At 39.3% G+C, this 23,522-nt stretch overlaps 1 protein-coding gene across 1 annotated transcript in view; it reads left to right on the top strand.

Moving 5' to 3' along the window:
- The window catches only part of CEP95 (centrosomal protein 95), a 35,698-nt gene extending 14,899 nt beyond the window's left edge, over positions 1 to 20,799 (top strand). The window contains exons 10-22 of the mRNA XM_026678758.2: positions 342 to 424; positions 2,538 to 2,656; positions 5,006 to 5,129; positions 7,932 to 8,046; positions 8,649 to 8,830; positions 11,206 to 11,298; positions 13,814 to 13,964; positions 15,830 to 15,990; positions 17,151 to 17,225; positions 18,135 to 18,287; positions 19,640 to 19,786; positions 19,869 to 19,940; positions 20,421 to 20,799. Coding sequence (XP_026534543.2) covers positions 342 to 424; positions 2,538 to 2,656; positions 5,006 to 5,129; positions 7,932 to 8,046; positions 8,649 to 8,830; positions 11,206 to 11,298; positions 13,814 to 13,964; positions 15,830 to 15,990; positions 17,151 to 17,225; positions 18,135 to 18,287; positions 19,640 to 19,786; positions 19,869 to 19,940; positions 20,421 to 20,600 — 1,655 coding nt within the window. The 3' untranslated portion in view covers positions 20,601 to 20,799. The remainder of the gene's footprint in view (positions 1 to 341; positions 425 to 2,537; positions 2,657 to 5,005; positions 5,130 to 7,931; positions 8,047 to 8,648; positions 8,831 to 11,205; positions 11,299 to 13,813; positions 13,965 to 15,829; positions 15,991 to 17,150; positions 17,226 to 18,134; positions 18,288 to 19,639; positions 19,787 to 19,868; positions 19,941 to 20,420) is intronic.
- The last annotated feature ends 2,723 nt before the right edge of the window (positions 20,800 to 23,522 follow it).

Genomic DNA, 23,522 nt, shown 5'->3' with positions numbered 1-23,522 from the left:
ATGATGATGAATCTTATTTTCCCTTGTGGTGAGAAAGATATTGACCATAATTTTCTGAAAGGAAGAGAACTCCAAATCCCGATCCCAAAAAAGAAAAAGGAGAAACAATAAATAAATACAGAAAAAAATTCTGTGCAATGCCTAGCTTTCTTACCTACGTCCCTCAGACTTACCAATTCCAGTTAAAAACTATAGAGTTGATGTTGGTTTTTATACACCAAGCTGCAGGTTTTTTGGGCATCACCTTTTATGTAATCTAATAAGTGAATGTTTAGTATTTAATAAACTACAGCTATATTTCTGTATGTAATTTATATAATTAATTTCTTTGGACTCTTCAGATTTTCCAACGGAACTGTCAGGAACAGGAGTTGGTATAACTGGTGAATCAGTGCCACAAGCCAGCTCACATGATTCAGGAACGGTAACACATTGTTTAGTTCGCTATAGATGTATCTGTTATGTGTTCACAATAATCATTGTCTACAAGCTTTCCATTGTAACCAAAACAAACTTCATATCTTACAAATCTAAAATTCTAATGGGAATCTTGAGAAAGAATGCAGCATGAGACAGAAGAATTCAAAGATATGTCCCCTGTGTGTCAGGAGGAAATGAAAAATAAGGGTTCAGTAGGGAATATCTCAGAGTAGGTTCATCTGTAAAGAGGCATGTGGACATATAAGATATAGCATTGTGTTATGTCTCACCTGTACCAACGAGGTGAGAAGTCCAAATTTCCAAATGAATACAAACAAGCAAGCAAGTCCAGTAATTCCAGGGTTAAATTCCTTGAGCCGATAAAGTTCTTGGCAGTCTCACACACACTGTCTGCCAAGTCCGACAAGAAAGCAGGAATATAAATCACAAGCTGTCACCACACACAGGATACTCCGAAGCTTCTCTCCATAAGTAATACGTTGTCCCAAGTTCCCAGAGCGAACACACCCACTTTTATTCCCTGTGGGGCGTGTCAGTCCCTCATCTCAGTCTCTGATTCGTCCCTTTTTTTCTGCGTTGCAACTCGCACTTTTGCCTGCGCCGTTGCCTCGCATCAAGCCAACATTCCTCTGCTGAATTCTCAGTCAGAGACTCTGATACGCCCTCCTGGTTATCTGCCGACACCTGAGGCACAATCAGGGAGGAAGGTCTTGCCGAAGAGGAAAGTCCTGGGGAGGAAGGCAGCTCCAAATCCTCCTCTTCCTCATTGTCCGAGTCTTTATCTTTTAACAAAGCAGGCTCAAACCTCAGAGCCAAATCCTCCTCTTCCTCATTGTCCAAGTCTTCGTCCTCTAACAAAGCAGGCTCAAACCTCAGAGCCACAACAGCATTGTGTAAATGTTATAGGATAGCAACTCCCAAAGGTTGGGAGCCGCTATCCTATAACACTTACACAATGCTATATCTTATATAGACTTAACGGGGCCCAGTTAAGTGGAGGGCAATTTTTCCATGGACCAGGAAGGGCGTGATTTCATATGCTGCCTTGGATCCCGCGCATTTGCAAATGGGGCTTCACTCACTTGTATGGCCTGCTTCTTGGCAGGCTGTGACCCAGTGTAGGCCATGGTCCAAGAGTTGAGGACCCCTGTTCTAGGAGACTATATCAGGCTCATAGGAATGAAAGCTTGAATATCCAAGCCATTTAATAAAGCAGGAGACCTTTAAAAGGCTAAGTACTGAGGGGGGATCACAGAAGAGAGATGTATTTGGATGCAGTGTGGAGTTGGTGACGGTCTATACCAGGGATCCCCAAACTTGGCAACTTTAAGACTTATGGGCTTCAACTCCTAGAATTCACCAGCCAGCCATGCTTGCCAAGTTTGGAGACCTCTGGTCTACAGGGAATTCTTGTGGTAAGGAGGAGCTTAAAGTTGATCTAGCAATGAGCAGAAAACTAGCCTGAGGATTTTATGTTTCTTTTGTATCCTTTTGACATTGATTATTTTTCTAAATAAGGTTGGCTATGATTTAATGCTAGTTTGTCAAACCCTAACTTCCAGTAATACTTCAAATACAAATTAATATTGACATTTCTGCAACTGATGATCAATTTAATCATATTTTTATTGGTTTGGCATATATTATGATGGTCCTCTGATACAACCAGCTAGAATGTTATAATCATCCTAGTTTAAACATATGAAAACTCTTTTTAGAGAAGCATACATGAAAACAATTCCCATTATGAAAATGTAATACTAAAAAGCTTATGTTTGTTTTTACTTTGATCTGGGAATGTTGAGATTTTGAAAGACTGCATTTCCCTTTTTTATCCCCCTTAAGGAGCATTTAATGTATGAATGATTGATGTAAATGGCTTTGAACTCTAAATGCCTTTTTGGCTTGGTAATCCTGCTGTAAATATTGTTGTTTAAAAGGTTGCTGATACCTAATTTTCGGTATTATCATAGTAATTCTATTGGGCAATTCTTCTTTATGCAGTCTGATCTTTATTACTTTAACACCAGTTTAATATCTTTAAATTTATCCTGGGCTCTTTGAATGAAAGTTTTTCCTCTCCACCCTTCTAAAAGGAAATAGGCGAGAGTTCGCAGTACATATCGATTCAGAGTTGCAAGGAGAATGGATTACCTCAGTTCACCTCTATACAAGCCACAAGGCCCAAACAAAGGAATCTATTCATTGGGAAAAGGTATGTGTTTCTTTCACCCAAAATGGAATTTGGGGTTGTCCTGCCTCCAAGTTCATACATATTGCCACCAACCTGGGGCTTTTAACCTTGTACTGCTCTACAGGTCATTCAGTCTGTTGTCTAAAGATGATGGGAGTTGTGGTACAATGTCAGTTAGGGCAGTGTTCCTTTAACTGTGGTCTGTGGAAAACCAGTGTTCCTTGAACCACTATGAGGTGTTCAATAAGAAAAGTCATGCTACCTCTCTGATGATGCAGGGAAAGTATGTTGCAAACTCCCATCAGTTAAAGCAATGGCCTCCAACCTTTTGAGCACCAGGGACCGGTTCTGTGGAGAGAGATTTTTCCACGCCCCAGAAGGGGTGTGGTTTCGCATGCTGCCTGCATCCTGCAGATGGGCCTTCGCTTGGGCAACCCGGTTTTTGGCATGCCATGCCCCAGTACTGGTCACAGATAGGGGGTTGGGGACCCCTGAGTTAAAGAATTCCCACTGGCGGGATTCAGGAAGGGAGACTTCTCTGCCATTGCCCCTCCCCTTTGGAATATCCTCCCCCCAGTGGTGAGATTGGTCCCCAATTCTCATGGCCCTTTGAAAGAATTTGAGGGCCTGGCTCTGCCAAGTCGCATACACACAAATTTGAGATTGGTTAGTGCCTTCACATCTGCCCCACACCTTTTTAATTATTGTTTTAACTGCCTTCTTTTACTGAAATAAATTTTTATGTGGTTTTTATGTTTCTATGTTTTTAATTGTGCACCATGTAGAATCACTTTGTGACTGAAATGTATATTTATATTATTTTATGTATATTTGATACATAAAATAAAAATAGAATAAATCCTTTTGCAAAAACTAATTTTTCAGAAGCAGGTTACAGCAAAATACAAATTATTGAACAGGACTGAATGCTACGCTGGCTCTAAAATGTTCTTGATCACATGGTCCTGTTAAGATTTTTAATCAATGCATTAATATATAGAGCAATAAAGGTTTTATTTACTCATTCATTTAGTTTAGAAGCTGTCCATGTGGACAGCTTGCCTGAAGAACAGTTAAAAGAAGAAAGACAGCTTAAGCATCCGGAAGACAAAACTGAATTACCGTATATGCCGGCGTATAAGGCGACCCGGCGTATAAGGCGAACCCCAACATTTCCACTCAAAATATAGTTTGTTATATACTCGCCCCCTCTTCCGCATGCCTTCCACTTTTGCACTTTTTTTTTTTTTTGAGGCACTTTTGTGCACCGTGGAAACGAATCCCGTGAAGCCAAAAGGAGCAGCCAGCCTTCTCCCAGCTCCCAAGGAAGCGAGGCTCGCACCGCCCGGGCTCCGCTGAGGTATCCGGCTGGGGCTGTCAGGAGTTGTTACCGCTGGCGCGGCTCCGCGTGGCTCCAGTCCCGCGTTGCCTCGGGAAGGGAAAGGCAAAAAGGAAGAGCCGCGGCGGCGCTTTGCAATGGCAGCAGCGGCTCCTGGTTTTGCCTTTCCTTCCCGAGGCAACGCGGGACTGGAGCCGCGCGGAGCCGCGCCAGCGGTAGCAACTCCTGACAGCCCCAGCCGGATACCTCAGCGAGCTCGGCGTGCGAGCCTCGTTTCCTTGGGAGCTGGAGAAGGCTGGCTGTTCCTTCGGCTCACGGGATTCGTTCCACGGTGCGCAAAATGCCTCAGCCGTGGGCAGCCGCAGTGCTTCCCAATTACTATTTGCCGGCGTATAAGTCGACCCGGCATATAAGGCGACCCCCAATTGGAGGCATGTTTTTCAGGGCAAAAAAGTCGTCTTATACGCCGGCAAATACGGTACAATAATGTTCTTGGTTTTTTTTAAATGTTCGTTTTCTTTTAATTCCTCTCCTCTTTCCTTTTCTTCTTTTCTACCTACCCATCTTTCTGTTTTCCTCTTGAAAAACAGGGATAGGGACCCATGCGCCAACTTACATGCTTAAGATGATCCCGTTTGTAAAGTATTATACTTTCAGTGTTCATCTTAAAGCTCATAGATGTGCATTGAATATTGTTTCTTCGATCATCAGATCTACTATTTATGGAAGTAGCATAGAATTACAGCTGTGTATCTACTGGGACCTATTGGTGAATGTTTCTGATACTGCCAAAATGCAGCTCAGGGTCTACTGTCCTTAATATTAATACCTGGTCTTGACTTCTGGCTGAATTTTGTAAGCCATTGTGGTCTGTGGTCTACTTTGCACTCCAACCTCTCTCTCTCTCTCTCTCTCTCCTCCCCCCTCCCTCCCTCCCTCTTTCTCCCTGTCTCTCCCTCCCTCTCTTTCTCATTGTGTGTTTGTGTTTGATTGTGTATGTTATTTTATCATGTTTTACTCCGATTTCCCAGCCAGAAAGAACGCCCTGCTCTGCCAGACTCATTTGTAGAAGACTCTCTTCCCCAAAGACGCGCAAAGCAAAAACTCTCTGAAATGTCACAGAAACTCTCCCGGAGGCTGAATGAACTGGATGCAGTAAGTTAATGTCAACAATTCTTGGGATTGTGCTAACCAAACAAGCAACATGACTGGAGCTAAGCAGATAGAGATGAACCAATTTAGGATCCTGCAATCATCCTCTTGAGCTTTGTTAAACCCTAAAGTACAAGCAAGTACCGTATTATCGTATATGCGCACAGGCGTATAACACGCATCTTCATTTTAAGGGAAATTTCAGGAAAAAAAATTTAAAAAATTCTGCCTGCCTGCCTTAGTTTCTGGTTGTTTGGGAGCAGCTTCGGCTGAGAATAATAACTATTCGCCTCTTTTACTCAGCGAAGCTGTTCCGATTCAACCATTAACGAAGGCAGGCAGGCAGGCAGAACAGAGCACTGCGGGCGGGCGGGCGGGCGGACGGGGTGGGGTGGGGAGAGCGACAGGAAAAGCCCCCGCTTCTTTGAAGCAGTTTCTTCCTGGGCTGGTGGAGGAGCGAGAGAGCGACTGAGAGAGCTGACCCAGAGAGAAGGACAGGCTTCGTTGCTTCCTCCCTCCCCTTCTTTCATTTGTGTCCTTGATCCCGATCCCAGCAGCATTCACCGAAGGCTTCTTAACATTATATCGGTGTATAACACGCATACATCATTTGCCCCCTATTTTCAGGGGGAAAAAAGTGCGTGTTATACGCCGATAAACTCTGACAAATGTAAAATACTCTTGACAAGAGTAACTTTTCTCCAAAGTAATCCAGTATTCACGATAAAATAATTAGGAGATACCATTCTTTATTTATAATTTACTTATTGATAAAATTTACAAAATCATAGCCAGTTTGTGGTGGCACTTGTAGATTTGATGCGGTGTCTGGCCACCTCTGATGAGTATGGCACAATAGCAAGTTTGGCATTTGCCTGGATGAGCTGTCATTTCACCTCAAACTGACTCTTCATCTGTCCTTCAATAGACTGCCAGAGTTCCCTGGGTTTGTTGCTGTGGGTGCCTTTCAGTCAAGGCTGACACTAGCCTGATAACTCTTGCATTGTTTGGAAGGGGGGAAAATGCCCATTGAAACAGGTTAACTGAAATCACACTTCAAAATATGTCATATGTTTTGTTTTTTCTTGGATTGGATTGCAGATTGATTTGAAGCTAAGCCTGTTGTGGGATTCATGGTCAGCAGAGGACCCGAGCCAACAGGAAAGGGTTAGGTCCTCTCTTGCATGAAGAGTCAGGGAAGGATCAAGGATTTCTTCCTGCTTCTTGGCTCTGGATTCTAGAGCAAAGTCTGCATTCTTGAGTCCCCCTATTTCTTCACCTCCCCATCTTTCCTCTTCAAATTAAGTACCTGAGGTGTAACCTAAGAAGCCACCCACTGCAACCTCTGACCCAAAGCAAGTGATTGGAGTATGGTAGCTCATTAGTACAGCATGATATTGAGGGATTAGCAAGCAAGGAGTTGTCTTCCGTTGAAGCTGGACTTTTCTAGTTTCCATAATTCCTACCCTTTACCCCCAAGTATTTATCACTGAACATATCTGGAAAAGCACAGACATTATTTCCCTTACTGTGCTGCAACAGGCTTTTTTCTCTCTCTCTTTAACCATCTGTTTTGTTATTTCTTCACCTGATCTGAAAATATCCAGTTTCACAGCCAGGAGCAACATCTAGTCAGAAGGTTGTATTTAGTAAAGAAAAATAGTTATGAAAGCTTCTTCGTAAAATTATGGAACCCACCCAACCCAAATTATGGAACCATTATGGATTCTGCTTGGTAGTAGGAATCCCTACGTTCTCCCTCCATTTTGTAAATTGGCTTTAAGTTGTAGTGCCTCTCATTTTGAAGTCAGGAAAGTGAATTGCATATTATAGGGTTTACATGTTGCACAAAATATTTATTTCCCATTATCTGGTCATGTAGCAGTGGTCTTGGTTCCCTAATACCTACAGACACTTGAAACAAATAATATTTCTGTTATATATTTATTTTTATGCAAAATGGCTCTTTTGCTCACTTGGGGGCGTACCGTTCAGAATGCAGTATTGCAGGCTAATTCTGCTGACTACCAGGAATTTGATCTTCACTAGCTCAAGGTTGATTCAGCCTTCCATCCTTCTGAGATTGGTAAAATGAGAATTCTTAGAATACTTAGAAAGGGCTATAAAGCCCTGTGAAGCGGTATATAAGTCTATTGCTAAGTGCCATTTTATCAGTCTGTTGAATTGAAATGCATGCAGAATGAATTTGCCCTTGCTTCTTGCTAAATTGTATTGGGCTTCCTGTTTTGAACGGAAGTTCAAGGTTATAATATGTTCAGGCCTGGCTTACACATGCAGTAGAAGGAGATACTCTAGTCCTGCTTGATTAAATGGAATGTACGGCTTCTTAAGTTTAGTTCACATTTCTAAATATAAATTTTCAGCAAAAGAAAAAAAAACTTGACTCTGAAAATATAGAAACAAGGAATATGGACTAAATAAACCTTGGATACTTGTTTCTTACTTGAAGGGATTTTTCACTCTAGGAAGCATAATTAATACACAGCAGAACCTTTTGCTGCGGTCTTTTATAGTGCAATAAAGTAATATAGCACTACTGAGAGTTCTTTAATAGTACCTCTATATATCTATAGCACTATAGAGTTCTATCAGCCATTCCTTTGCTTGTGCAAATTCAGCCTATAGCCAGTGGCACAAAGTGGTGACATGGAGTGTTTGAAGTAAATATTAGACTTTGTGTACTTAATTATTTTTCTTGATTAAAAGCAAGTGTTTCGCATGTAAAGTCATGGAAGATTACTTTGAAATCAACTCTGAATAGATTTTTTTTTTTAAAAAATACAGATGTTAAAGCATGCTTTGGGTGAACAAAGCCAGGACGAGTTATCAGCTGACGAGGATACCCTTTCTCAGCACAGTGACAGCATCATGGACTATCGCCAAATCAAACAACAATCAGGTAACATTCTGAAATTCATTAATGAACGAATTGTATTGTTCTAGGTTGGGACATATAATTTCCATCAGGAATAGAAAATAGCTACATACCTGCCTATGATCTAGCATTTTCCTTATCTATCAGGGCTACAACTTTCATAATTCCTGTTGGCCATGCTAGCTAGGACTTTTGAGAATTCTCATAGTAACACCTTCTAGATAGAAAGTGCGAGATTGAAGAGATTTCTTTGTATAATGGGTGTCACAATAGCTAAACTGAGGGGTTTGAGCACTATTGGGAACTGTGCTAAGTCAAAAGTTTAAAAACAATAACTTTACAAGGAGCCTGAATCTAATTGCTAAATGTAAAAAAAAAAGTGTCTTGGATTGCTTGTGGAGATTCTTAGTCATCCAGGTCGTAGTTGTCTCTCAAAGGTACTTTTTTCCAAAGGTGTATCTGATTGAATGTAATACAGGGCAGCCTGTATCTGATCCCAAAGATGTGACAGGGCAAGCATTAGAAACAGAGCTTCTGAAATTTATTGAAAGGGCCTTTATGATCCTTTGTTTTTTGTTTTTTTAAATAATTGTGGGAGAGCTATCTAAAGTTTGTTTCTTTCGTAGATATTTGTTGGCTAAGGAAAGCACCCAGCAGGCGACGGTCATTTTCTGCTTCCCCGCCTCCATCCAATTATCAACAATCACATGTGTCAGATAGTCCTCTTCAGAAAGATGCAGAAGAGCCACCGCGAAGGGTGCGAATATGCTGGCAAAACGAACAGGATCAAAGGAAGTTAAGAACAAAGGTAATGGCAGCAGGAATGGAAATGGGGGCAACTAAACAACGCCTTACTGAGTGAATGTATTAATAGATGCTCTCAGCGTACATGGAACCTTGGCGGTCAATAGAACTTGGGTGAACAGAGATTTTATATTGTCCCCAAAAGAAAAACATGTTCCGAGTGTGACAGTATGCTGCACATATCTCCCAATGGGTGGGACGGTAGCATTGTATGTTGGCTTGCTAGATGATCTTTAGAAATCTGAGTTTGTATAGAATAGCATGCGCTTGCTTGGGGAAAAAACTGACCTGCTTGTAACATAATGGCCAAAATGTTCTGAAGCTGACCAGTATTGTCCTTTGTTGGGAGGGAATATTCCAGGGGTGGGATACTACCAGTTCTGCTCGGCTTGAAAAAGCAGGAAAAAAGTGGCTTTTCAAATGCTGCGCACCTGCGCACAGCACTTTTCAGCTGTCTGGGCGGCACAGCTTAATGGTTTTTGCGCAGCATGCATCTGGCGGACAAAACGTAGTCACCGAACCGGTAGTAACACCGGTTGAATCCCACCTTTGGAATGTTCCATGGAACACAGATATGGTTACAGCTAGTAACCTGGTAAAGCTAGTTTATTGAAGAGTGGCACACTGTGGTGGTTAGAATGCAGTACTGCAGGCTACTTCTGCTGACTGCTGGCTGCCAGCAATTTGGCAGATTGAATCTCACCAGGCTCAAGATTCTCAGCCTTCCATCCTTCCGAGGTGGATAAAATGAGGACCCAGATTGTTGGGGGCAATATGCTGACTCTGTAAATTGCTTAGAGAGGGCTGTAAAGCACTGTGAAGTGGTCTATAAGTCTAAATGCTATTGCTGTCACACTAAAAATATCTGATGACCAAAGCCATGGGAGTTGGCTGAGGTCAATATTTATTGGCCATCTACTGATTAGTATGGCAAGTGGAAGACTACAACTAAGAGCCTGGATAAATGAAGGAAATAAAAGAAAAATAGATAAATTGTACATTTGGGAAATTAAGAATGGGGAAAGATGTAAAGGATCGGAATGTAAAAAGACCAGTCTTGTATGGCATTGAGAAATCATACAGGGAAGTCAAAATATAAAATTAACTAGGCTAATAACTATCCCAGGAAGTATGAATTGGTGTCATCTCAATTGTTGTGGACGGGCATGAGAAAAAAGTTATTGTCCAGTGAATGATGATAGTAGAAGAACCAGAAATAAGTTTGGGAAAAATTGTGGAGTGTTCTGAATGAAAGTAATCCAAGGAGAGAAAATATTTTATTAAGGTAACAGGAATAGATAAGTTGAAATGAGACAAAAGAGTCCATAAAAAGTGATCACACCATTTGGAGACACAGCAATGAATGCAACTGATCATTCATTGTAGAAAAATGGCATTTTGTTTCAACAATGTGGTTTCAGGGTAAGTCTCCACACATGCAGATGGAAAGGGCACGAATCCAAAAGCATGATTAATTGGATTATTCTAGATGAGAGGCTAAAATAATTACTGAAAGATATAAAGGGGTGATTAGAGATGCTTAATATAGACTAGACACTTTTGGAAATGCCAGTGGAGAAATCTGGGTAAGTAAAAAACAGACATGGAGGAAAAGAAAGTGACAGAATTAAGAGTATAGGTAGAATGACTGCAGGAAGCGAAAGTGCAAGTGCTCTTATTTGTTTTATTGAATGAATCTCTAGAAGTCCCTACCTGAGGCTCAGAAATCTGCCTACTGAGAGCTAATCTCCTCACTGAGACTGGTCCCTGATCACATCCACTTGAAGAAATAAAACCTATTCTGACTGACAGCCGCCCAGAGTTTCCACAAATTGCGAGATAGGCGGCATATAAATGTAATAAATAAAAATTAATACATAACTAGGATACTTCTGTCAATATTTAGGATATTGGTTCTTATAACCCCAAGCTTGGTTTAGAACTTTATCTGAACAGCATCTTTTATTGTAGATCCATATCCATGTATTTCAATTTTATGTCTTCTACCTTCTACATTTAGATAGGTGGAAATAGTGAAGGGGAAGCCTTAATATTGGTTAACTTTTGTCTTTCTTGGATCATTTTTAATTTCTTCAGGTTTTTTAAAAATAGAAAGAGAGAGCTTATCTTTTTTTTTTTCTGGCTCTGAAACTTTCAATCATTAATTGCTCTTTCAATATGAGTTTTTTGTTCTAGAACTGCAGCTGAATCTAAATATGTTAAGTTTCAATAGCCTAGGACCCACATTAAATGGAATTCCTGATTTCTTAAAAATTTCGTTGGCGAACTGCTGTGAGGGTAGAACGATCAAACAAAAGGCATGTTTCACAAATGAATAACTTGTTACAGACAGCAATCGGACTTTCTTGTGTCTTCTAGCATCTGAGTAAAGCTTATGACGAAGACCTAAGAGCATACGAAGCTAGTGAAAGACTGGAACTTGCGAAGATAAAAGCAAAAGCTCAGGAAATGGTAAGGCAGCAGAGAAATATTTCTCAGTATGGTTTGGAATGTTAATATTTGAAGGGCAGCTTTTGCAATAGGTCAGCTCTCATATATTTAAATTTTGGTGAGGATTTTCTCCCCACCAAATTTACCTGAGCAGAACTTTAAATACAGGTTATCCTCAATTTACAACCATTTGCTTAAGTCTCAGTTTGAAGTTATAAGAGCACTGAAAAAAAATGACTTACAACCAGTTGTCTGACTTAGAGCCATTGCAGCACCTCGATGTTCAGAATTCAGGCGCTTGGCAACTGGCATTTATTTATGATGGTTGCAGCATTCCGGGGCCATGTGATCTCTATTTGCAACCTTCCCATCTAGCTTCCGACAAGCAACAGTCAATGAGGGAAGTTGGACACTACAACTCACTTAACAGCAGTGATTCAGTTAATAACCATGGCAAAAAAGGTCATAAAATTGGATGCACCTCACGTAACAACTGCCTTGCTTAGTAACAGAAATTCTGTTCCCAGTTGTGGTCATAAGTTGAGGACTACCTGTAGTGGTCACTTTTTGTGTATCTCGGACAAATCAGACAGATGAGTTTTCCTGAGACTCTTGGGAAGGAGGTCCTGTTTTTCGAGGTGTGCACTTCTCGTTGGTCATGTTTTCACCCTGTGTTAAATTCTAGAAAGATCCAGTCATATCAGGATCACCGGTGTGACTTGGTCATAATTTTTGTTTACTGGAATCGAAATCCACATAGCCCAGTATGGATAGCTGCTTATTCATCGTGTTTTTTTAAAAGGAGAAAGATAAAATTCTAGATTTGATTTTTCAGCATACTTTCTGTTTTCTTTTATACAGATTTTAGTTTTTTAGCTGTAAAAATAATCTGTAAGGACCTAAAATTGTTCGCCTGTTAAAAGAGTTTTATGGATGAAAATTGACTCTGAGCTGATGTGGTTAGTACAGGTAGTCCTCAACCTAGGACCACAATTGAGCCAAAAAAAATTCTGTTGTTAAATGAGAAATTTGTTAAGTGAGTTTTGCCCCCTTTTACAACTTGTCACATCTGTTGATTGAATCAGTGCGGTTGTTAAGCTAGTTAAGTGAATCGGGCTTCCCCATTGACTTTGTTTGTCAGAGAGTTGCAAAAGGTGATCAAATGATCTCGAGACACTGCGACTGTCATAAATATGAACCAGTTGCCAAGCATCAAAATTTTGATCACATGACAATAGGTATGCTGCAAGAGATGTAACTGTGAAAAAGTCACTTTTTTCAGTGCCATTGTAACTTTGAATGGTCACTAAATGAACTGTTGTAAGTTGAAGACTACCTGTAATAGGTTGTCTCTGTGATCAGAGTCAGAAAAACAGTTGTTTTTAGGATGTGGCCGGAGATTTAGTATTATTTAGTGTTATTTTCTGAGGGAAAATGCTACTTGGACAGTTACCAGTTACTGATTTAATATGGAAATTATTCACTGTTCATTTAATAGATAGTCGGATACCACAGATATGATGACAATATAGATTTTTTTAAAAGTTGTATGTTTGGATTGAAGTATCACTTCCAAATATTGAGGAAGCAAGATGGCAACCTCTCTCCCTCAGTGTGTGTCCAGGGGAAGCCATTCTGGAAAACTCTGAGAGGAAACCAATACAGTAGTAGTCTTTGTCGTCTTTGAAGTGGAAGATGTTGACCTCTTTGGCTCCAAACCAGATATTTGAAAATGGGGGAATAAGATTTTCTGTAGCTAGAGAGGCCAAGATGTGCTTTTGATTAGTGTGAAGAAAGGCCTTTCTGCCTTTTAAGATTATATTTTAAGGCTTTCATCTTAAAGACATGTAGCCATATTAACTAGCCATTGGAGAGCTTAAATGTCTGGTGTACAGAAAATCACCAGCTTCTTTTTAAAAAAACAAAACAAAAAAACAAGTTTTATTGATTTTTAAAGACAAACAAAAACAAACAAAACATAAAAAACATCCAACTTTCTTTCATAAATGTACAAGCAGTGTGTTGGTTGGTTTACAAATTTTTTGTGCATCCATTTCATAGTCTCAATTACAGTTACATTACATAATAACTCATATTATCAATCAAAAATTGAATACCCTAGTATCACTATTAATCAGTCATTTGACTATAATTTTGTTCATTCATATTTTGCGAGATAACTATAATTTACTTAGTTTATTTTATAACAATTCATATAATCGTCCCCAAATCTATCCTAAAAACATTTTATAGATATAATAACAAAAAAAGAAATACATCTTTATATATTCATTATTTTCTAAAATTCTAAGTATTTTATTATTGCATTTTATTATCTAACCATTGATGGAAAAGGTCCCAAATTTTGTAAAATTGTTTATCTTCTTGTTCTCTAATTTCAAATGTCAATCTACTCATTTCACCAGCTTCTTCTTGTACTTCTTTCTGCATGAATCGTGAGCTGTCATTAAGATCTGCCTGCACTGGCATAACGAGTGATCCAGTAACTATTTGTTCTCTGTGTGTTTGCGTCCAGGAACAAAAATACAAAGAGAACGTACTTAAGGGAATTCCAAGAACCTCACATGCAGCAAAGATTTATTCTCGAAAAAATATACCTCGGCATTCCAAACTCAACCAGAGGATTTCAAGAGGAGGTCTTGCGAAGCCAAAAAAAACAGCTCCAAGTAAGAACTGAACCCTTCTTGGTAGAGAGAGCCTGGCAGCCTCTGAAAGCATGTTCTTTTAGTGCATGGGCCAAGATCACTGGCATTTTAGCCGCATATAGCTGTGAAAAAACACTTTTCTGATTGCCTCCATATGTCTTAAACCTGGGCAAGGGGAGCAGAGAATTTAGGGAGCCTTTTATCAGCAATTTCTTCGAGGTCACGAGGAAGGCTGGGCTTCCATGGCTGCAACTCTTTATTAGTTCTCTTTAGCTTAGTCTGTCACCTGATTGGTATATTGCTTACAAATCAATGCTTCTCCAAGCAGAGCATTCCAACAGCCTTCCTTTTTCCTTTTCTTTCCCCGCCTCCTGTCCCCTTGACCCAGAAAAAAAAGTAACCATGAATGCTGTCAAGCTATATATAATTAATTCAAGAAAAGGAGCAGCCAAAATTCAAGAAAAGGAGCAGCCAAAACATTTCAAGCTTAAAAATAATCCATTGTACCTCCTTCAATTTCAAAATGTGTCAGTTCTACAAAAGACCATAAGGGTGTCCCCTAATGGTTCTTTCCTGAATGCTTTATTCTCACCCAGTATATGAAGTGCAAAAACTCCACTCTGAGTAACTTCAGATTTGTGCACCGGTATGCAATATTGCTTAGTAATATGTTATGGCAGCTGTTATACTGAACTGCTATGCTTGTTTTGCTATAGGCTAAGAGCAGGGAATATTAACAACGACCATGCTAATTAAATATTTCTATGTGTTTGTGATGCTCAACTGATGGAGCAAATCTATGGATGAGAGAGTCCTAAGATAAAGCAGCTACCCTATCTACCACTTAGCAGAAAAGTCACTTTTTTTTTTCAAACATTGATTTCTTTCTCTTTCTTTTTTAGTATTCTGCCATTGGGGTTAGGACTTTTATGCATGTACATACAAACATGACAAAAATGTTAGCCTGTATTTAGTTCAAACACAATCAAGTATCTCATTTGGAGTTGTGGTTTCAAAGTAGAAGAATCTGCATCCGTAAGAATTACATAAATGCAGTAAAAAATCATTAGATAGCAAATTATGTGTTTTCAAAAGTCAGTTCACAATCAAACAGGATTAATGCATTGAATTTCAGCACCAACGTAACTTGTTTGACTGTTGGGTTTACAAACTGATTCGTGCGTACAAGCCATGGTTTATACCTCGCAAACTGCTTTTTAAAAGTACTGTTTTGTGTGATGTTTTGTGAGCTGTTATGCATTTCAGCTGGCCTTCAGTGCTAAACAGTTTGTCCTTTTGTCAGTTTTACTGGGCTCAATAATATCACCTTAGCATGCAGAGGATCCTCAAATTGTTTTTCTTGGGTCAGGATTACAAGGTCTTTTTGAGTCCAAGCACATATCATTACTGTTTGGGAAAACATGGACATAAATTCACCAGTAGTAGTAGTTATTTCTCATTACAAATGAGACTTAAGAAGCAATGATAATTCTCAGCTGCCAGATTCCCTTAGATAGGGTACAGTTGTAATTATGGAGCTGGCCAATATCATTCCTTTAAAGAAGTAGAACAGAATATAAAAACATTTTTAAAAAGAAAAATCATTTAAGAGATACACATTTTTCTTCGATGGACTTAGTTATAGTGCTGATGGTTTCCTTGTTGAAAGACTTGAAAGATCAAGTTAGAATCAGAGCATCATGGAGAAAATCTAAGTGGTTGCTAAGGTTCAACATGACTTGATGGCACGTGATCATTTCCATGCTCTCCAAACATGTCTATGTGATAAATATACATGCCAGTTAGGTCTAGTGCAAGGATGTTCAACCAAAGCATAGGGCCCACTCTTCAGCTGTTCATTGCTTAGCTCTGTCTCTTTCTTTCAGTGAAAGTCAAAGAGAACGATCTCTTGCCTTTACTACTCGAAGAGTTTCCTCACATGAACATTTCTCATCCAACAATGAACAAGATGTGGCGGCAGCAGCTCTCCCAAATTGAGCAATTCAAATCTCCCAGAGATAGGAACCAGTGGAAATTACAAAATGAAGTGAGTTATCTGCAGGCTCAAGAAAGTCACGGCCTTTCAAAAGTGAGGCACAAAAATGTGCCAGCAATGGCTAAAAGATACAAACATGGGATGAAAGTCATATGCACTAACCAGGACTACAGGTAGTCCTCGACTTGCAACGGTTTAGTGACTGTTCAAAGGTACAATGGGACTGAAAAAAGTGACTTGTGACCGTGTTTTATTCTTAAGGAACATTGCAGCATCCCCATGGTCACATGATCAAAATCCAGGCTCTTGGCACTTGACTCATATTGTCATGTCCCAGATCATGTGATCCCCGTTTGCAACCTTCTGACAAACAAAGTCAATGGGGAAGCCAGATTCACTTAACCATGTTACTAACTTACCAGTTGCAATGATTCACTTAACAACAGTGGCAAGAAAGGTCCTAAAGTGGAGCAACGCTCACTTAACAGTTGTCTTGTTTTGGGCTCAATTTTGGTCATAGGTTGAAGGCTACTTGTACCAATGGTACTTGTAGGGTTTTGTGGGTTTTTTTGGCACATTGTTAATGGCAATGAATTGGCCTCTATGTTTACTCTAGGAGGGTCTGAGATTTTTTATTCAAACCAGAGCTTTATTCTTATAGGCTGATGTCACTCGATCACTTTGTGACATTGAAAAAGGAAGGAAATGGGGGAGCAGTAATGGAGAAAATGGATTACAAGTCCCGAAAAAGCAGAGGGAGTAGCTGGGGAAAGGGGAAAGTGAGGAGAAATAGAGTGAGTTGTTATTATTGTGGGGAAAATAGGAGGAGGGAGGAGTATGAGATACATTTGCCACCCCGAATTATTTATTCTAAGTAATAAGGGTGGGATAAAAATCAAATACATAAAATGCATCTGCCTTCAAATGTGAGTCAGGTTTTCTGTGAGTAAATCATGATGATTGGGGATGTTGGAAATTTTAGTCCAAGTTGGCATGGAAACTATTCAGCAGGTGTTTCTGAAAGAGAGTAGATCATGGTGGAGAAATCTTTCTTGAGAGCTGCTAAATTGGTTAATATGCAGAGGTGTGATAAAGAAATCTGTGGGGTCCTTGGTGCTCTCTGAGCTTGATTGTTTTCTTGCAAACATTTCATTACCCAGGTAGGTAACATCATCAGTGATACATGAATAAAATCTGTGTACTTCTTTCAGGTACTGGAAACACTGAAGAAGCACAATCTACTGGTGGACGTTCTTAAGAGAGAGCAGGCTCACAACAGGAGATTGGTATATGTGGAAACAAGCTAATATATTGATGATAATTTAATTTTAAAACTTATTTGTAGGCAGCCTTTCTGAAGAAAATATAAGTCCAAGAATAGAACAGTATAAACATATACTATCTATACTTAATCAAAACACAATTCCTTCTAACAATATATTAGAACATTATTTGGTCTCTATAAAAATGTAGAGCTATGAGAATAAAGATATAATAAATTAAAATACCAATCATGTGCTTTTATAAACTGCTGTAGTTTTTTCTTCAGTGGCTCACCAATATATAATTGGCAATAGCACTGGTGAAAGCACTTCGACTTATATACCACTGCACAGTGCTTTACAGCCCTCTCTAAGTGGTTTACAGAGTCGGTATATTGCCCCCAGCAATCTGGGTCCTCATTTTACCGACCTTCAAAGGGTGGAAGGCTGAGTCAATCTTCAGCCAGTCAGGATTGAACTTCTGGCTGTGGGCAGAGTTAGCCTGCAATACTGCATTCTAACTGTTGTGCCACCAGAACTCACAACTGGGACTAAAAACTGAACAATCCATTGAAAAAACAACGTCAGCTATTAGAAAGTAATCCCTTGCCATACATAGTGGAACATTTAAGACTCCAAACTGAAAGCAGGACATCTTCCAAATGCATCTGGGCCTAGTAGGATCTCAGTCCTAGGAATCATTCCCCTAGGAAGTCTGGGGCTTAACAAATTCCTGCACCTGCTTCAGTGCCAACTAGAAATCTGACATGCTGGAGCACTGCCACTTTTCCAGCCAGAGCTGCACCATAGGAAAGGGGAAAGGCATCGTGCCTTTTAGAGCATTGCTTAAATATTTGCAGAAAACAGGGGCGGCTTCCCTCCTCAGTCTTCAGGGAATCTTAATAGCTTTTCCTCTTTGGCTTTGTTTTTCAGCACGAGTTTAGGCAGCGCATTGAGAGACAGAAATATACACAGAATAAAATGAGGGAGGGACGCCAGCAAGTTGCCCGAGCCAAAAAATACTATCAAGATTACAGAGTTCAGCTACGTGCCAAGATGATGAGGACCAGAACACGGGAGGAAAGGGTAAGTTAAGGGATCTCACTCTTCAGATTGAAAGAGTTTGGGACAATTTACAACGTTTTCAGCATGGGGTGTGATTGCAGTTGTAAATCCACCAACTCCCATTTCAGCATCGCATTTGGAATGCCTACATTAGGTGGTTGAGTGCCATCAGCTAGTATGATGAATTTGGGAAGTGCTTAGGTGTTGTAGCTGCCGTGTACCATTCCTTGATCAAGAAAAGGATAGAGTATTACGTCCTGGAAAGGCAACCTAGTGGTGAGAACTCTGTACCACAAATGTCAGAGGGTAGTTAATGAACTTAAAAGTTGGGAGCCAACTTGCCTGCTTTTTAAAATCAAAATTGCATTTCCCATGCTGCTGTTGCCTCAAAAAGTTATTACAGGTAGTTGTTAATTTAAAGCCATTCATTTCATGACTGAAGTTACAGTGGTCCTGGAAAAAAAAGGACATATGATCATTTGTCACACAACCTTTGCAGCATCCTCCAGGTCACTTGATCAAAATTTGGACACTTGGCAACTGGCAGGTATTTACCATGGTTGCAGTGTCCCGGGGTCATGTAATCACCTTTTGTGACCTGATAAGCATAGTCAATGGGCAAGCCGGATTCACTTATCAACCGAAAGTTGATAAGTGAAGTTGTTATCTGACGAAACAACTTCAATGATCCATTTAACAACTGTGGTAAGAAAGGTCCTAAAATGGGGCAAAACTCATTTAACAATTGTCTTGCTTAGTAACAGAAATTTTGGGCTCAATTCTGGTCGTAAATCGAGGACTACCTGTACTGGGAGTTCAGTAAGATGCATATGCATAAATATAGTGAATTAACTAGTTGAAAGGAAATGATCAGTTAATTGATTTGATTAATTGTGATTCAGATTAATGAAGACTAGATTATTTATGGAGAACACATTGGGTTATTGCTTCTCTCTCTTGCTAACTTTTTTAAACAATTCAACAGTCCCAATTGCTACATCCTTTGCATCACAAGGGCATAAAATAAGAATTTTGATCTTGTAGCATATTTTATATTATGAAATTCCTAATCTGCAAGGTTTTATAGTAAGTGTTACAAACCCCAATGAGTTTTCCATTTCTGCTCAAGGATAATTTGATAACAATAGAAGGATCTCCTATGGGAATAAAGAATTATCTATAAAATGGCTGGATAGTGCTTCTGAGTCAAAACTGATAATCAAAATTGTCAAAAGGGAAACTAAGATTTCACTCTATATATAACTTTGTGACAAAGTTGGACTTGGGATCTGTGTCTAAAGATAGTTATGTTCGCCTGAAATTATTTTTTTTAAATAGCTGTTATGCTTGTTAACGAAATGTCATTTTGGTAGATATTTAAACAACTGTTTGAAGAAGCTTTGGAAATTCAGAAACAAAGATTTCTTGAGTTGAGGTCATATGCCAAGGAAAAACGTGCTGAACAAAAGAAGCAGTATCAAGATGAACTGCAATCCATGGAAAACTATTACAAAGATCAGGTAGGTTTGCTCCTGATATCATAAAGATGGTGCTTAAAATCTCTCGCAGTCCATTATTAATTTTTCTTTTTCTTTCTTTTAGTTTGCAATGCTGGCCGAAGCTGTTTCAGAAGAACGTCGAGATATCCAAACCAGAGAGCGAGTACATACCCAGGTAAGTCTTCTCCCATAGAGAGGAAATGCACATTCTTTCCTCAGCGCTTTGAAGATGGCTCCCAAATGTTGTAGTTGAATTTGTACACAAGAGCCATGGTGGTGCAGTGGTTAGAATGCAGTATTACAAACTGATTCTGCCCACTGCCAGGAGTTCAGTCCTGACTGGCTCAAGGTTGACTCAGCCTTCCATCCTAAGATTGTTAGGGGCAATATGCTGCCTCTATAACCTGCTTAGAGAGGGCTGTAAAGCACGGTGAAGCGGTATATAAGTCTAAGTGCTATTGCTAAGTGCTATTAATCTGACAAACGGGGAAATTATTACATAGATTTAATTATGATTAAAACTATAATAAATGGCCCAACTTCTTTTTGAAGTATTTTGCTCAGCCGGACAACTATGCACACTTTTCCTGCAAAGATTTAGAACTATAAATGAAGTGACAGATGGCTCAACATAATCCTAATGCTTTCTTTTCAGACATTAAATAAAGTGAAACGTGAACTGAGATCCAAGCTGGAGAAAGAAATTAAAGAGCTGCAGGACATGATCACACATGATGATGATGATTTGTTTTTCCGAGAACTAGAAGCTGATCGGCTGAAATCCAGACTCTTGGTGGCTTCTTTTCAGTGCAGCAAGAACTATCTGTTTCTTTAAAGGCTTGTATCGTATCTTTGTGGCTTTTTTCAAGGAGACAGGAATCAAAAATATAAAATTAGTGGTTTAGTTTCCTGGCCCAAGACCAAGATTATGTTGATGTTATGAAAACTGATATTTTCAAAACAAATGGTTTTAAAGACTTTGTCAATAAAGATTAGTTTCTTTATAATCAAAATTCAACTATCTCTGAGTGTAACTTCTGTGGCCAAATTTTATTTTGCTCCTGTAAATTGCTATCCCCAGATTGGGGTAATGTTAAAAAAAACCAAATTGTAGATTATGACACTTGAATCTTCCCAGGTATCGCTGTCAAACTGCCTGACTGGTCATAGTTTGCTGTATTTTCCCCCTCCGTTTTGAAGATGGGTATTTGCTCTTCTCCTATCATCTGGCCCTTGTCTAATTTACCAAATGTTCTTAATTATATATATATAAAGTATTAGCTAGCCACCAATTCTGTAAGGTGCAATTAATTTTGAAGTCATTCAAGATATATTCCCTAACCATGTCTTAAATGCCAATCTTGTTGTTTCAGCCTGTCCTTTGGTTTTCTATTGAAACACATAGTTAGTTGCTTGCTTGAGAATTTTTCTACTATATAACGTTTTATGAGTATTGTATCTCATACACTTTATTAGAGGAAGTATCTCCAGGGACTCTTATATTTATTTCACGAGATACTAATGGATAATGGAGATCTGTTATAAATATTATTTCCCTAATGTTGGGAAAAGTTCTTCTCTGCAGAGCTATGCTTTTATATGGCTGCATCTTCTTTCCTAGGCAAAAAATGTGAGAAAAACTTTTAATATAGTTTTTCCTATTCATTGGAGATAAATCTTTATATAGTGAAAGTAGAAGTAGGCCAGCTGTAAGAGCTGGGTTTAGGTACGTTCTACAGGAGAAACACTTTGCTTGCTCATCTATTGACTGAGATGTAGTCTCAGAGTGGGAAACGATGCTGCAGTGCTTCTTTCTCTGTGGCAAATCACAGTCAATGTTGACTGATGTGGAGAGGTCCAACCCAAATCCACCAGTTTGTGGAGTGCCTCAAAGCTTGACACTCACCTCTCCTGTAGGACAGCTACACAAAGCCCACTGGTTGAGGACATGCATTGATCTGGAGTCAAGTAGTAGCAGTATGCTGATAATACTCAACCAGATACCTTGTTCTTTGTGCCCAAAGGTTATTTGGATCTGGATGAAGAGGAACAGGCTTCAGTTTAATCCTGGCAAGACCAAGTTGCTATGGCTTCATGGTTATACTGGTACTGGAGGTTCTCCATCTAATTATGCATCAGGTTATACTTCCTTAAACAGCTGGTGCCCAATTGAGGATCATACTCAAGGCTGACTCAGCCTTCCATCCTTCCGAGGTGGATAAAATGAGGACCCAGATTGTTGGGGGCAAGAGGCTGACTCTGTTAACTGCTTAGAGAGGGCTGTAAAGAACATGAAGCGGTATATAAGTGTAAGTGTTATTGCTATTGCTATCTTAGGTGCATGACTCCTACTTGATATGAAGGCAGCAGCTGTGGTCAGGAAAGTACGGCTTATCTGATGCTCCAATTGCACCATTTCCTGGAGTGTTTTCTTCCCAGTTTTCCGTGAGTTCAATGTAAGGCTATATTTGAAGTCCACGTCGAAGCTACAGTTAATCCAGACTGCAGCAGCATGAGCAATTATAGTCTCGTCTTTGTATGGTTATTATTCCCACTTCTGCTAACCGTTGCCAGTGAGCTGGTTTCAATTCAAGATACCAGTTATCACCAGCAAAACTGCAGCATAGGGTGTGGCTGAGGGACCACTGCTCTCCCATCATGTGACAGAACTGGCATGCTTCAAGTGCTATCTATTTATTAACCAGTACCATCTGATGGGACCCCAAAAGTGTCCCATCTCTGTCACAGCAACTGTTCTCTTGAATAGCATCTCCCCAGAAGTTCAAACCACTCAATTCCACAAGCCTTTTCACAATCATTGAAGCCTTAGCTCTGGGATAGACTGGTGGTTTGCCCATTTAGTGTATATTGTATAGTTTGGCAAGTATGTTTTTCTTCCTCATAGTTAGGTGTATTATGGTTAGTTTTTATTTTAAGGTATTGCATTTAATTTAATATGTTATCCAGAATCAGTGCTAGGTTGGGTGATCTTATAAATCAAATAAATACATTTTGCTATATCAAGGCCAAATTAAATTTCTTTTATTTGCAAAATGGGCACCAGCAACTTTTGCTGCTGAAAATCTAAATCTCATTTTTTATTTTTTATTATAAAAAATATCTCAGGGTATATTTTACATATAAAGTATTGCTATTGTAACATCTCAACTACCATATTTGGAAAGAGCTGATCATGAACATTACAGCAAAGCGATAACTGTTCTTCCACACTTTTACTGTTGTGCTGGACACAACAATTTGAATAGTACAAATAACTAATATTTTGTGTAATAACTCTGAGTTATACAATGCCAAGACACGTAGAAAGAAAAATCTTGAAAGGAAAATATGAACACATATTATGTCTAGGAATATAGTGAAAAAAATCTCCCCTTTCTCCTTAGTTTCGGCAAACAGCAGAATTTGATTTCAACAGGGTATTTAAAAGTGACAGCTAAAACAGCAGCGTAGCGGAAAAGCTTGAAGACTGCATTCTCCTTAAAAGAATTACAAATGTAAATATTTGACATAAAAAATCAAAGTTGACATCAGCCAATGAACAGTGGAATGATGCCTCCAAGGTTAGCCTTGTTCCTATCCAGGATTTCTGATTTCTTAAAACTACTAAGAAAATCACTATTTTATTTAAAAAGAAAAACAATTTTCAATTTTATTGCTCAATTTCTGCAGGACTTCTGTGATTTTTTAAAACTACTAAGATCACTTATTTTATTTAAAAGTAAAAAAAACAAACAAC

This window comes from Notechis scutatus, chromosome 2, assembly GCF_049901735.1.
Source record: "Notechis scutatus isolate UNSWTSFEM ecotype Mainland chromosome 2, rNotScu1.2, whole genome shotgun sequence".
NCBI lineage: Eukaryota > Metazoa > Chordata > Lepidosauria > Squamata > Elapidae > Notechis > Notechis scutatus.
Note: the sequence above shows the minus strand (reverse complement) of the source record. Positions and strands in the feature narration are given on the sequence as shown.